At 44.4% G+C, this 14,822-nt stretch overlaps 1 protein-coding gene across 1 annotated transcript in view; it reads left to right on the top strand.

Moving 5' to 3' along the window:
* LOC141094304 (uncharacterized) overlaps nucleotides 1–14,560 on the top strand; it is a 29,531-nt gene extending 14,971 nt beyond the window's left edge. Inside the window, exon 6 of the mRNA XM_073580139.1 lies at nucleotides 12,207–14,560. Within this exon, the coding sequence (XP_073436240.1) occupies nucleotides 12,207–13,237 (1,031 nt within the window). The 3' untranslated portion in view covers nucleotides 13,238–14,560. The remainder of the gene's footprint in view (nucleotides 1–12,206) is intronic.
* The last annotated feature ends 262 nt before the right edge of the window (nucleotides 14,561–14,822 follow it).

The following is a 14,822-nucleotide window of genomic DNA, read 5'->3' as shown; positions in this document are numbered from 1 at the left end:
GATCGCCTGGGGAAGTGCATTCCAGAGAGCTGGAGCAGCACGAGAGAAGTCTTGGAGGCGGAGGTGCGAGGTTCGGATTACGGGGGATGTTAGTCTTAGGTCATTTGTAGAACGGAGGGCACGTGTAGGGCGATAGACAGAGATGAGAGAGGAGATATAAGGCGGTGCAGAACAGTGGAGAGCTTTGTGGGTGAGAGAGATGAGTTTATACTGGACCCTGTAGCGAATAGGTAGCCAGTGTAATGACTGGCACAAGATGGAGGCATCGGTGAAGCGGCTGGACAGAAATATGACCCTGGCTGCCGCATTCAAGATGGATTGGAGAGGAGAAAGTTTGGTAAGAGGGAGACCGATCAGAAGAGAGTTGCAGTAGTCCAGGCGAGAATGAATAAGAGCGACAGTAAGAGTCTTAGCAGTTTCAAAGGTGAGAAAAGGTCGGATTCTGGAGATGTTTTTAAGATGCAGGTGACAAGAGCGACTGAGTGATCGGATGTACGGAGTAAAGGAAAGTTCAGTGTCGAATATGACCCCAAGACAGCGTGCATGCTGCTTGGGAGTTATGGTTGAACCCTCCAGGGTTATTTCGATGTTAGGTAGAGTGAGGTTAGTAGAGGGGAGAAACACAAGAAGTTCAGTTTTAGAGAGATTTAGTTTCAGATAGAGGGAGGACATGATGCTAGAGACAGCAGACAGACAATCCTTGGTATTTTGAATTAGGGTAGGGGTGATGTCAGGGGAAGAAGTGTATAATTGGGTGTCATCAGCATAGAGATGATACTGGAACCCAAATCTGCTGATTGTTTGTCCAATAGGGGCAGTGTATAAAGAGAAGAGGAGGGGGCCTAGGACTGAGCCCTGCGGGACCCCGATAGTAAGGGGACGAGAAGAGGAAGAGGAGCCGGAAAAAGATACAGTGAAGGAGCGGTCAGAGAGGTAGGAGGAGAACCAGGAGAGGGCCGTGTCCTTGAGGCCTATAGAGCGGAGCATAGTGAGGAGGAGCTGGTGATCCACAGTGTCAAATGCGGCAGAGAGATCCAGGAGAATCAGCAGGGAGCAATGACCTTTCGATTTAGCTGTTATTAAATCATTAGAGACTTTAGTGAGGGCAGTTTCAGTAGAGTGTAAAGAGCGGAAACCAGATTGTAAGGGGTCGAGAAGAGAGTTATCCGAGAGATAGCGGATTAGACGGGAGTGGACCAGGCGTTCCAGGAGTTTAGAGATGAAGGGAAGGTTAGAGACAGGTCTGTAGTTAGCAGTGCAGTTCTGGTCCAGGGATGGCTTTTTTAAGTAAAGGGGTTATGATGGCATGTTTAAATGAGGAGGGAAATATACCTGAAGAAAGAGAGAGGTTAAATATTTTAGTCAGGTGAGTGGTGACCACTGGTGAGAGAGACTGCAGGAGCTGTGAAGGAATAGGGTCACTGTTGCAGGTTGTAGGCCGAGCAGAAGCGAGGAGCTTGGAAACTTCTTCTTCTGAAACAGGCTCAAAGATGTCTAGTGAGCTTGAGGTGCGGCAGGGAAGGGGATCCAGGCACTGAGGAGATAGGGCTGAGATATCCTGATGGATGTGGTTGATTTTTTCTAGGAAATAAGTGGCCAGATCCTCACCGCTGAGGTTGGTGATGGGGGCCTGTACTTTAGGTTTCAGGAGGGAGTTTAAGGTTTCAAAAAGTCGTCTTGGGTTGTTGGATAGTGAGGTGATGAGGGTGGTGAAGTAGGATTGTTTGGCCAGATGAAGGGCAGAGTTATAGGTTTTGAGCATGAACTTATAGTGGATGAAGTCTTCTGCTAAGAGAGATTTTCTCCACTGCCGCTCTGCACACCTCGAGCAGCGCTGAAGAAAGCGTGTTTGCGTTGTGTGCCAGGGCTGCCGTTGTCTGTGTCGGGTCTTTCTGCGTATAGAAGGTGCTGCTTCATCTAGGGCATTCTTCAGTGTATTATTGAAGTGTGACAATGCTATGTCTGGACAGGAGAGGGTGGAGATGGGGGCTAAAGATGTGTGGAGATTGTCCCTAAGCTGTTGGGTATTAATGGTACGTGTATTCCGATAAGTGTGGTAAGTGGGGGTGTTCCGGGTGAGGAGACAATTTTTGACAGAGAAGGAAAGAAGGTTGTGGTCCGAGAGCGGGAGGGGTGAATTAGTAAAGTCGTGCAGCGAGCCGGGACGGGAGAAAACCAGGTCCAGAGTATTCCCGTCCTCATGTGTAGGAGAATTAGTAAACTGTGAGAGGCCGAATGAAGAAGTTAGAGAAAGAAGATGAGAGGCAGACTGGGAGAGCGGATCATTGATGGGGATGTTAAAGTCTCCCATGATGAGGGTGGGGATGTCACAGGATAGAAAGTGAGTAAGCCAGGTGGTGAATTGGTCTAGAAACTGGCGGGAGGAGCCTGGAGGGCGATAAACGACCGCCACTCGTAAGGAGAAGGGCTTAAAGAGTCTGACGGCGTGGACTTCAAAGGAAGGAAATGTAAGTGAGGGAACCGGGGGGATGACCTGGAAAGCACATTGTGATGAAAGGAGCAAACCAACACCTCCACCCTGTCTGTTCTCAGGTCTGGGGGTATGTGAAAATTTTAGCCCACCAAACGAGAGAGCGGCAGCAGCGGTGGTGTCAGAATGCTGGATCCAGGTTTCTGTAATAGCCAGAAGGTTAAGGGAATTAGAGAGAAAAAGATCGTGAATGTAAGTCAGTTTGTTACACACAGACCGTGCATTCCAGAGAGCACATTGGAAAGTGAGAGGAGAAGGCATGCACTGAATGTTAATAAGATTAGCAGGGTTTCTATATGCAGATGGAGGAGAGTAACGTATGCTGGTGGAGGGAGGCCCAGGGTTGGGGGAGATGTCACCTGCAACTATTAAAAGGAGAAAAAACAGAAAAAGCAGGTGGTGGGATGATTTGTATGAACGTTTTGAGCGCTGCATGGTGGTTTTGGATGGTTTGGTGTGGGTAAGAAATGTCAATAGAGCCTCAGAGTTATACATGGGAGAGGGGAAAAGGGAGGGGTGGATATGCAGAGAGTGCACAGAATGTGTAAAAGGGCAGGCGAGTTGTTAGAAAGCAGAGGTGAAGACAAAAAAGCAGCAGTTTGATATGATCAATGCAAATGTAGTACGAGTGACCAAGAAGCATGCGTGCATGAAAAACTTATGCACCTTACCTGTCTCCTGCCCTGTCCAAATGCATTGTCTAACTGCAAAACACTTGATCCCGTTGCACTTAATATCTGTTGCACGCGTGAGCCCGCACGCATGCTATCCCAACCAGAGCTAAATATATATGAAATGAAATGTCTGCTAGCTTCAGCCACCAAAAGGCCACAATCAGTAATTAACCAATTAGCACAAGGCCAGAGCAGGCATTACTATGCAGGGTAAATAACTAACGCTGGACAAGGCCATCAAACAGAGAAAGGGAAAAAAACCTTTCTACACTTCAAAGCAGAAACCAAATAGTTAAAAAAAAAAAAATATTAAAGACCCACCACAGGAGTGATGGAATGAAATACCATAAAAATATCTGGCAATATATGATGCAGTTCACACTTGTCAGACAGCATACATGGATGATGGAATGAAATACCACAGGAGTGATGGAATTAAATACCATAAAAATATCTGGCAATATATGATGCAGTTCACACTTGTCAGACAGCAAGGGTAACAAATTCAGTTTCCCACAAACTTTTTATGTTTGCAGATGATATACTACTTCTCATCAACACCACACACATCTTTGCAAGCCCTACTTCAATCCCTTAGTACACCATGAATCCCTATATCCCATATCCCTTCCTACTACTATTGTTTCACAGCTCCAATATGACTTTCCATTTCAATGGGCTACTAACCACCTGGATTACTTGCAAGTGTAATTGACAGCCAATCTAGACTCCCATTTTGCAGCCAATTATCCTCAAATGCTCCACAAACTTCGCTTGCTAGTCCAGTCATGGGAGAAGTTACATCTCTCCTGGCTCGCGTGCACGTAAAATGACTATACTTATGAAATTACTCAACTTATTTCGAGTTTTGCCAGTTCCTGTTCCTTTGCACTACCTCAAAATAGCCCAATAATTAGTTAACACTTTTGTCTGGAGGGTTGGCCTTCCCAGGGTTAATAGAGCTACCCTCTATCGTCATTGTTTCAAAGGAGGTCTGGGAGTTCCCAATCTTTCTAAATGTTATCAAGCGCTCAATTAGGTAGCCTTATACCATGCCTATTCAGAACCTCCCCTGTGGCTTTCTCTAGTGGCTCCTGAATGTCACACGGGTACCCTCGATGCATTATTATGGATCCTCCCAGCTCAACATAGGCAAGTCTCGAATCCTATTATAACACACTCTCTTAAGATTTGGGACTCACTGAAATATTCCTCACAGCTAATCTCGCCATTCTTGCCCCTCGCCCCCCTTTGGGGTAATCTTCAGTTTTCCCCAGGTATGGAGTCCCTTAGGAACTTCCATTTATGGGTCACTGCAGGGATAACTGGAGTCCACCATCTCTTTAACGTTAAAAGGATAATCCCATTCTCAGTCCTGGGAGAAAAATATAATTCACCCTCTCCCGGAGAGGTGTTTCGTTATTTGCAACTTGAAAACTTGGTCACTTCATCATTAATGAAAAAAACTTTACTCCTCCTTATACCTTTGCTCCCTTTGAACAAAGATGCCATCAAAATCCACACGCATCGGGGATTATATCACTTCTCTACTCGCATATCAACTCCTCCTCACATAGGCTCTGTTTAAACTACATTTCTCACTGGGAGTCCACTTTTTCTGATTCAGAGTGGTCCCAAGTTTGGTCCTCCTCTACTGGAGGAATATTAGATGCCCCAATGCTGGAAACCAATTATAAGGTGATGACCAGGTGGTACCTTACCCCAGCCAGAGTGGCTAAGGCAGTTGCTAACTACTCCAGTTGCTTTAGAGGGTGTAAAGGGGTACGTCTGCCCAACGATCGGATCTGATGTTTCGTGACAGGACTGACGGTGACCTGATTGATAACACTGCTGAAGTATTCACACGGTTAGTGGGTAACTCGAAGGATTACTCGACAGGCCGGGGTGACTCAGACTCTGGGGGTGACTGTGAGAGAAAGAGAGCACAGAATAGAAGGGCTAGAGAAGGAAGTCTCTGAGATCAGAGGTCACCTGTCAACGTGGCAAAACGTGAACTAGATGCTTAGGGAAGAGATGGACGAACTCAGAGGAGTAGTAAAAGGTATTCTGTGGGAGAAGAGCTTGGATGAAGACTTACAGCAGCCGAGCACGAGTGATAACGAGACGGAACTGCCAGTGTCCATCTTGGCAAAGGGTCGTGAGGAGGTAAAGTCTCAGGAAGTTTGTGAGCTAAGAACTGAAGAAGACAGTCACCCAGTTGGGTCAACTGTAGTGAGGGAAGTGTCCGTGATAAAGCCAGAGTCTCCAGTCCAGGAAGAGAGCAAGACCATGACCTTCAAGTCTGTGATTGCTGTACCAGAAGACATGCAAGAAGCCTGTGCTGAGGAAGGTGTGCATGAGGCTTTCAAAGAGGCGATCAAAGTGTGTAAGTTGCACTGGGCACCTGAGACTCGGCAGTTGGTGATAATATCAGCCAGAGAAGATCCATCAAACCGAGTAGCTGTCCTGAAAGAAATGCATCTGCAATGTCTTCACGCCAAAGAGCTGGTTAGGCGGAGTAATATGAAATCTGCTCGACGCCTAGAGTTAGCAAGGGAGGCTATGGATTGGCTGGGTTTGCAGAAAGATGTGATTCCAGTACCCAAAGGTCTGATTGGGAGAATGATTGGAAGACTCGGGAAGGTAATGCAAGACCTTGTGAATATTTCCGGTGTGGTGAGGGTGAGGATCCTGTTGTGAGTTCATTTTCCCCTTCACCGTTGATGTCTGATGAACTCCCTCTGCTGGTGAAGAGAGGTAGTGAAATTGATTGGGTTGAGAAGAACCTGTCATCTGAACAGGTGGCGCCTGATTGGACACCCGGAATCACTGAGTGGCTATAAGTCAGCCGACGCCCTACAGGGGTGCTGGTGATCCTTTCTGCTCTGAGTTCTTGCAACCAGTTAGTCCTGTCTACTGAAATCTAAGTTTTTGCTCTCTTATTTTGTCTGTTTGCTTCATGTTTTGTGTTCAGCCTGCCTTTGTTGGGACGGGCTGAGCTCCATTTTTGTCTCTGATCAGTTTATCTCTTTGCTCTGTTTTCAGAATATACCTGAGTGCTGATATAGTGATTTTGAAGTCTAGCGGCTTCAGGGCCTTTTTCCCTATCAGACGGTTGGGACATTTTTGGTAGGGTTTTTTGCGGATTGCAGCCAGCATCTTTTCTGTCCTTTCCTATTTAGTTAGTTGGGTCCCATCGTTTGCTCAACCTGTCTTTCTGTCTGTGTTTGTGTTTTCATCTGCTTTTCACCGACAATACATGTTGGGGGCTGTCTATTGCTTGGGGTCTGCTCTGGGGCAGTTTAGATTTCCCCTTTCTTTAGGCTTATTTAGTTCTCCGGCTGTGAACGAGGGGTCTAGGGCACCGTAGGAACCCCCCACGGCTACTGTTGGTTGTGGTGAATAGGATCAGGGGTCTGCAATCCGATAGCTACCAACCTCTCCGGTTTTCTGGACTTAGCTTGTATTTATGTTTTTTCCTCCTTCGGTGACTCATTCATAACAGGATCCCTCCTGATGATGACCAGGTATCCAGTGGAGAGGGTAGGATTCCCATCATGGTGGTTGGCTCCGTGGAAAGCCTGAGAGACTTTCGGATGCTCTTGGAGTATTGAGTGGGGTACCTGCAAGAGACTGAGCAGTTGAGGCAGGACCGTCGGCGAATCAATAAAGAGGTATGGAACACCAAGTGGCGGCCACCTTCGACCCAAGATGTAAGGACCCGAAGGGTTCCTCCAGTAAGTGACATGGCAAATGGCCGAAGAATGTCAGCAAGTGGTAGTTCGACTGGCAGGACGAAGCTGAGAGATCGTAGTTCCTGTGAGACGCTGAATGAGTCAGACTCAGGCCAGATAGTAAGCTTAACTAAGACTTATGACCATACCAACCGGGGGAAGCTGGTCGGAGAATGGAACAGACAAGGAGAGGCATGTGATGACAAAACAGTGTCTGATGATGCAGACAGACCGCGACTGGAGGGTCAAAGACAACGACTGGTATTCTGACCGCTGGGGGCGGGGGAGGCCTAACGTAGAGATGAGGTCGTATGACGGACGAAGACGGTTCTCTCGACCTGTGGGGCAAGGTGTAATGAGTGCCCGGTCTTGAGATCCTGGTGTAATGTTGTGTATTCAACCCCACAAGTTTGAACAGAGGGGGAGGTATGTGGTGTATTGACCACTGTGTCTGCTAGGGGGCGGTGTATGGATGTCCTAGGAGAGAGGATGAATGGCAGAATCCTAAATGACCGTTGTGTATCTCAAGGTAGGTGGCCTTGAGATGGAGACTTATGTGTGTGTTCATCAGCAGTGATACTGCTGAGGTGCTGTCTCAATGTGTCAGGGAGAAGTCTCCAGGCAACTGGGGAGATGGGCAGGCCCAGTTACCTACAAACCCACCCAGGGGTGTGTTTAAGAGCGCTATTGTAAAGTGTGTATGAGTGGTTAAAGGACCTGCGATGAGGTCATAGCCATGTGACCCGGTGGGCGTAGCTACGGACCATATAAGGTGGCCAGGGTAGGTCACATGAGGTGAATGCAGGGACCTGGTTGGTCCATTTTGGAAGGTCCCATCTGAGAGAGATGGGGCTGCCTTCTGACAGCAAGTGAACGCTGTGTAATGGCTGCACGTGCCTGGTAATTCCTTGGAGGGAATGGACGTCTGCGACATGGAGAAGGAACCATGAGTGAACCCTGACGGGTGAGATAACTGAGGCTGAAGAGCCTGTGTATGCATGACCTGTGTGACCACAGGGATTACAGAGCTGAACTCTGTCATGGACGCTATGCTGATGTTATGAAGTTTGTTACTGCTGTTGGTTTATGATGCCTAATAAACCGCATGGACTATGATTGTTTTATGGAAAATCTGTGCCGGATCTGGTTTTGTGGCTGCTAAGCGAGTATCCCCTACTTGAATGACAGCGCTACCTTACACCCCCAACCATCAGCCCACTTGCCATCGCATCAGGGCAAGTGAGAAGAGCGAGATTAAGTGCCAGATTTGGCGCATCCTATGGATGAGACTTTTCTGGGGTGGCTGAGAGCTGTTTTTAGTCTAGAATGAGGCCAATATACATGGCGCCTTCCCAGGCTATTAATATCAGCCCTCAGCTGTCTGCCTAACCTTTGCTGGTTATTAATTATAAGGCGACCCAAAGTCATTTTTTTGGGTGGGTCTCCCATTATAATAACCAATAAAGGCTAAGTATACAACTGAGAGCTGATATTAATAGTCTGGAAAGCTCCATGGGTATTACCCCCTTCCCAGGCTATAAACCTCAGCCCACAGCCATCTGCTTTACCTCTGCTGGTTATGATAATTAAGCCCATGCAATTTTTTTTTTCATATAAATAATCATTTAAATACATGTACAGTAAGTTGCACACACTGTACTAATTATGTGTGTCTGATCTCTTTTTATCTATTCTATGTATATATACTGTTGGTAATCTATCTATTCTATTTGTTCTATTCTGTCGCGTCAGTGATTCTACTGTACATAGCAGATGAATTGCTGGCTTTTCATCATTATATGTGTGTGTATTTGACAGGCCTAAATGCATCTGCACTAATACAGGGTGCAGCGGACCCAAGTAAAATGGCAGCTGCACAGGTACATAAATACCAAATGAAACAGCCAGCCTACAATCAGGGTTTGGCCGTGTGGTACACCAGTGCAGAAGAAATAATCCGCATGTGGATTATTTCTTCTGCACTGGTGTACCACACGGCCAATCCCTGATTGTAGGCTGGCTGTTTCATTTGGTATTTATGCACCTGTGCAGCTGCCATTTTACTTGGGTCCGCTGCACCCTGTATTAGTGCAGATGCATTTAGGCCTGTCTGGTTTGTATCTGAATTTTTTGGAGGATTTTTTCCTCTTTTTGAGGTTTTCATGTTAGAGTAGGACTGGCAAGTGTATGGAACTTTGACGCAGTTTGCCAACTTCCATATTGTCACGGTCACGTGTGTCTGGACGCCGTGAGTACCGCAAGGCAAACCCATAAGACACCCGTGACCCTGGATACAGCGCATACAGTGAGGCGAATTTAAAAAATAAAACGTGCAGCTGGATACGCCTCCTCCAACTGGCTAATTTAGATATTACACGTTATACATACAGTAGTCTGGAAACCCCGCCTCCAATAAGGCGAATTTAAATAATTAAAGGGGTAACCTGGGTAACATTAACAATAGTGGGCCCTGCAATAGGTAATAGGGAAGTGGAGACCTCCTGAACTCCCCTGAGCCAGTGTCCCTGCACTCCTAACGTTCCCTATGCCGGTTCCGCACTGGGCGACGCACAGGAACCTAAAAACCCTAGCTCGCCCTGAACCTAAACCCTCACTAGGGAATTGGTCGGTGCGGAAACTAATCCCACCACTGCCCTAAACACACGAGGGAAAATGACAATACAGGGGAAACACCACTCAGCTTTGCTCTGTTGCGTACGCTCCTAGCAACAGAGCCCACCACCTGTGTGCATCTTCACCACCCGGATCCATCACCATAACTGGATCCTTCACCATAGTGCAGCCTTGGAGCAGAGTCCACCACCAGTTGCAGCTGTCCAGTAAGAGTCCCAAAGATGAGTTCAGCTCCTGCCCAAAAAGTCAAGCATGCTTGAGTCCAGCTCTCAGCAACCAAGTCCCGCATGCTGAGTGCAACTCTCTCCATAGTCGTCACTCCACCAAGCCATGCAAGCACTTCCTGCCGACACCATAAACTGTGACTCCACGCCATGCCAGCCCTTCTTGCAGACCACCTAGTTGCCACTCGTCCCTTCTGGCTGGGCTGCGCAGGACTCATGTTCAGCTCCTTCCTTCACCCAGGCTTCCTTGTGAATGACTAACACACAATATCACCAACAGTGATTGAACACACCTGGCTCCCTTTTATAGAGCCTAACACCTGATTTGTAATTAAGTGCACATTAAACCAAAGAAACTAAAGTGCACTACCGCTCACCACCACCGGGGCAACTTAGAATGAACGACACCACGTGTAATAATTCTAATGGCCACCGGGGGCAATCACATCACTTTGGCACCTAGCCAAAGGAAAAAAAGTTCACTTATCCATTTAAACTGCCAGATCCAAGCTGGATCATGACACGTATTAAGGCCTTAATATCAACCAATACCTTACATATATTGATATGTTTTTTGTGCACTTTTTTTTTTCTTTCAGGGTGCAGTTGGGCCCAAATGGTTCTGCAAACTTGTGGCCTCTGTTCTCACGGGATGCATTCTAGTTGGCACTGGGCAGCCCCCCTATATGGTGTTACTAAGAGGTTGTGAACCAGAAGCCCTGCATTCCCTGTGTGAACACTGCCACATGCGGATTATTTCTTCTGCACTGGTGTACCACACGGCCAATCCCTGATTGTAGGCTGGCTGTTTCATTTGGTATTTATGCACCTGTGCAGCTGCCATTTTACTTGGTTCCGTTGCACCCTGTATTAGTGCAGATGCATTTAGGCCTGTCTGGTTTGTATCTGAATTTTTTTGGAGGATTTTTTTCCTCTTTTTGAGGTTTTCATATGTGTGTGTATTGAAGTATGTTTCCTTGGAAAATATGTGTAATTGACAGAGTAATTTTCTGTCAAAGTTCATGCTATTCCATTGCAATACAATTTTAAAAATTACTTGCATTTGGATGTTAGTCAGATGCTAGGTGTGAAAAATAGGATTGTACTTACATGAAAATTGCATGGCATGTTCATGACCTTAGTCCTACTGTTCTGGACCGAAATCAGAACTTTTTTTCACTGTTACGTGTACAAGCTCTTAATAACTAATCCCCAGAAGCCATTGTCCCCTGTAAGCAAACAAAAACAAGACAACAATATCTCACACCTGTCCAAAGTTGAAAGAATCGAGTTATCAACGCCGTAATCCATCTGTGTGACACTTGCTCATAATAATATTCTTTATATAGCGCCAACAGATTCCGCCATGCTTTACAATTCAACAGTTCATATACAACAGTCATAACAAAGTTAACGCTAATACAATAATATATGCAAAGATATTGACGACCCTGCCCGTAAGAGCTTACAGTCTACAATGTGGTGGGAATGACCCAAAGTACAGGGGATAATTTATGATGATTATCCACCCCCAATTCCTCAAGATGGTTGGACCAAGGTTGGATGAGCTAGTCACCAGCCAATATTTGTAGTGTTTTTGGGGGTGATTTAGTTTGGAGGGTTATAAGGCAACTGCTCTTGCTGAAGAGCAGGGGAAAATGAGTCCCTGCAACGAGAGCGGGCCCATGAACGGTGCTGACCTCAGTGAGATCATCGCACTTCACCTTGAAAAAGGGTGCAATGAGTCATTCTACCCCGCTTTTCAACGTGAGTGGTTGCCGGTTATGCTGATAAGCAAATGTCGCACAGATGGATTACAGCGTGGGACACTTTGGATTCTTTCAACTTTGGACAGGTGAGGGATATTGCTGTTTTTTTCATTTTTGAAATTAGAAATGTTGTATAGTTTTCCTGATTCTCTATTTCACTTACCCCATGTCCAGGGCATTGCAGTAGCTTAGGTATCCATGGTTATGACCACTAGCAACTGACAGTCACTATATGAGTGGTAGTAACCATGGATATCTAAGCTAATGCAACGCTCTGCACATAGGGTGAGCAACATAGCGAGTCAGAAGAACTATAGTACATGTTTCCTAATATTGTTACACCCACTACATATTGGGATAGTTGATCAGAGATGGGAATACCCCTTTAAGACTCTTACATGTTTTTATAGTGTATAATTTTATCTGTTGCTATAGATAGTAATGTAATAATAAAGCTTATTTTTAGTCCTCCCTTTATTGCTTCAAACTTTTCTGTGTTTGTGTATTATGTTTGTCGATTATACTTTAGAGGTTCAGTACCATGCGATTTGTGAACAGGTGCCTCACCACTGTCTTAGGTCATAGTTTCATTATACTTTGAGTTGTATAGAAGTATGTATATAGAAATTATATAAGGCATTGATAAAGAAAAATAATAAAATCCGTTTTATTCTTGGCAGGTGACTGTGGTGTCAAACCAGATACCTATGAAAAGCACACCATTATTCCAGCTATACCTCCAGCCCTTCAGAGCAAAAATCATTCATCGGAGCCTTTTCAATCAGTCACCTATTTGGATTCATCACAGACTGTTAAGCAAAATGAAAGCCGCAAAAGTGATGTTGAGCATCAACTAATTCCCACAGAGAAGAAACCATTTTCCTGTTCAGAATGTGGGAAATATTTTAAACATAAATCTCTATTGCTTAGACATGAGAGAATTCACACAGGAGAAAAGCCATTTTCATGTTCACAATGTGGGAAATGTTTTAACCGTAAGTCAAATTTGGTTACACATTACAGAAGTCACACAGGGGAGATGCCATATTCATGTCCAGAATGTTCGAAATGTTTTATCCAGAAACCAGATCTTCTTAAACATCAACGAATTCACACAGGAGAGAAGCCATATTCATGTCCAGAATGTGGGAAATGTTTCAAACAGAAAGCACATTTCCTTAGGCATCAGCAAGTTCACACAGGAGAGAAGCCATATCCATGTCCAGAATGTGAGAAGTGTTTTTTCCAGAAACCAGATCTTCTTAAACATCAAAGAATTCACACAGGAGAGAAGCCATATCCATGTCCAGAATGTGAGAAGTGTTTTTTCCAGAAACCAGATCTTCTTAAACATCAACGAATTCACACAGGAGAGAAGCCGTATTCATGTCCAGAATGTGGGAAACGTTTCAAACAGAAAGCACATTTCCTTAGGCATCAGCAAATTCACACAGGAGAGAAGCCATATCCATGTCCAGAATGTGGGAAGTGTTTTTTCCAGAAACCAGATCTTCTTAGACATCAACGAATTCACACAGGAGAGAAGCCGTATTCATGTCCAGAATGTGGGAAATGTTTCAACCAGAAATCACATTTGCTTATGCATCAGCAAATTCACACGGGGGAGAAGCCATATTCATGTGCAGAATGTGGGAAAAGTTACAGTTTGAGATCAAAGCTTGTTGCACATCAGAGAACTCATACAGGGTAGAAACCATTTTTTATGATCAGAATGTGGGAAATGTTATTCCTGGGAATCATATCTTCATCATCTAAAAAACTCATGTAGAGTGTGAAGGAAATAAATAACAAGGGAAATCAATCAGGCAGTAGAGTTACATTTAGTTGACAAAAGGGTGAAACTGGATATACCAGTATAGTAAGAACAAAGGTGTCAATCCTGACACATTAGCTCCTGGATTCTCATCTTAGAGAGGGAGATAGGAAATATTCCTTCTAGTACAGATCATTTGCTATTGTCTGTGTAGGAAGAGACAGGTATTTGAAAGGGCACAACTTGGCTCATCCATCCAGTCATAGATCGAATTGTTTAACTAATTCCCGACTTGCGCTGTGTATATATGAGACGCCGCAGCAGCTGTGTTACCTCAAACCACCATATAGATATGGCGCTGTGATCAGCTCGATCAGTGATCTGTCATTATACAGTTGATGTCCCATCCAGGAACAATGTAAAAGAGTTTAAAAAAAAAAAAAAAGTTAAATTGTAAAAATATTTTTTTAAATCGCAAAATAAAGAACAAAAAAAGAAAAAAATATTATTCCAATAAATACATTTATTTATGTTTTAAAATAAAATAAACAGTACACAAATTTGAAATCGCCCCTTCTGGAACGACCAGACCTATAAAACTGTCCCCTTCAGTGAACAACGTAAAAACAAACAAAATTAACAAGGCAAAAAAGTATGTTTTATCATCATGTTGATGAACAAAAAGTGGAAAACTATGCGGTGGAAAAAAAAGCAACCTACATCAAAAACAAAACGTCATACGGGTCGATCAGCAGAAAAATAAAAAAGCTATAGCTCTCATAATAAAGCGATTCATTTTTTGAATAAAATTCACTGCTCAAAAAAAATAAAGGGAACCCTGGACACTCTTACTGAGCAGACACATGGATGTTAGTGACCATCCTATCATATCTAACTGTTGTTTATGCCATTTGCACAACAGCAGGAGAAATTGAATCACGATCAGTGTTGATTTCACAGAAGTGTGACTGACTTGGAGTTAATTTTTGTTGTTTAAGGGTTCCCTTTATTTTTTTTAGCAGTATAGTTTTAATTGTGTAAAAGCACTAAAACATAAAAAAATATAAATGAGGTATCGCTGTAATAGTACTGATCCGAAGAATAAAACTGCCTTATCCGTTTTACTACTTGCAGAACAGCATAAAAAAAAAAAATAGGAGTAACTTTTTTTCATTGTGCCTCCCAAAAATCGAAATAGAAAGTGATCAAAAAATGTAATGTGTCCGAAAATTATACCAGTAAGGCTATGTGCACACGTAATGGAACTCTTGCGGAAATTACCGCGAGAATTCTGGAATTCCATTCCGCGGGAAAATCGCATTTTAAATTCCCACGATTTTCCCGTGGAAAAACTAGCATTTTGCAAGCGTAATTAGCTTGCAGAATGCTAGCGTTTTCCAAGCGATCTGTAGCATCGCTTGGAGAACTGATTGACAGGTTGGTCACACTCGTCAAACACAGTGTTTGACAAGTGTGACCAAATTTTTACTACTGTGGCCGCCTATGCAGCATCAATAGTAAA

This window comes from Dendrobates tinctorius, unplaced genomic scaffold (assembly GCF_039654945.1).
Source record: "Dendrobates tinctorius isolate UK_male_01 unplaced genomic scaffold, ASM3965494v1 ptg000063l, whole genome shotgun sequence".
NCBI lineage: Eukaryota > Metazoa > Chordata > Amphibia > Anura > Dendrobatidae > Dendrobates > Dendrobates tinctorius.
This window is presented reverse-complemented; position numbering and strand designations above follow the sequence as displayed.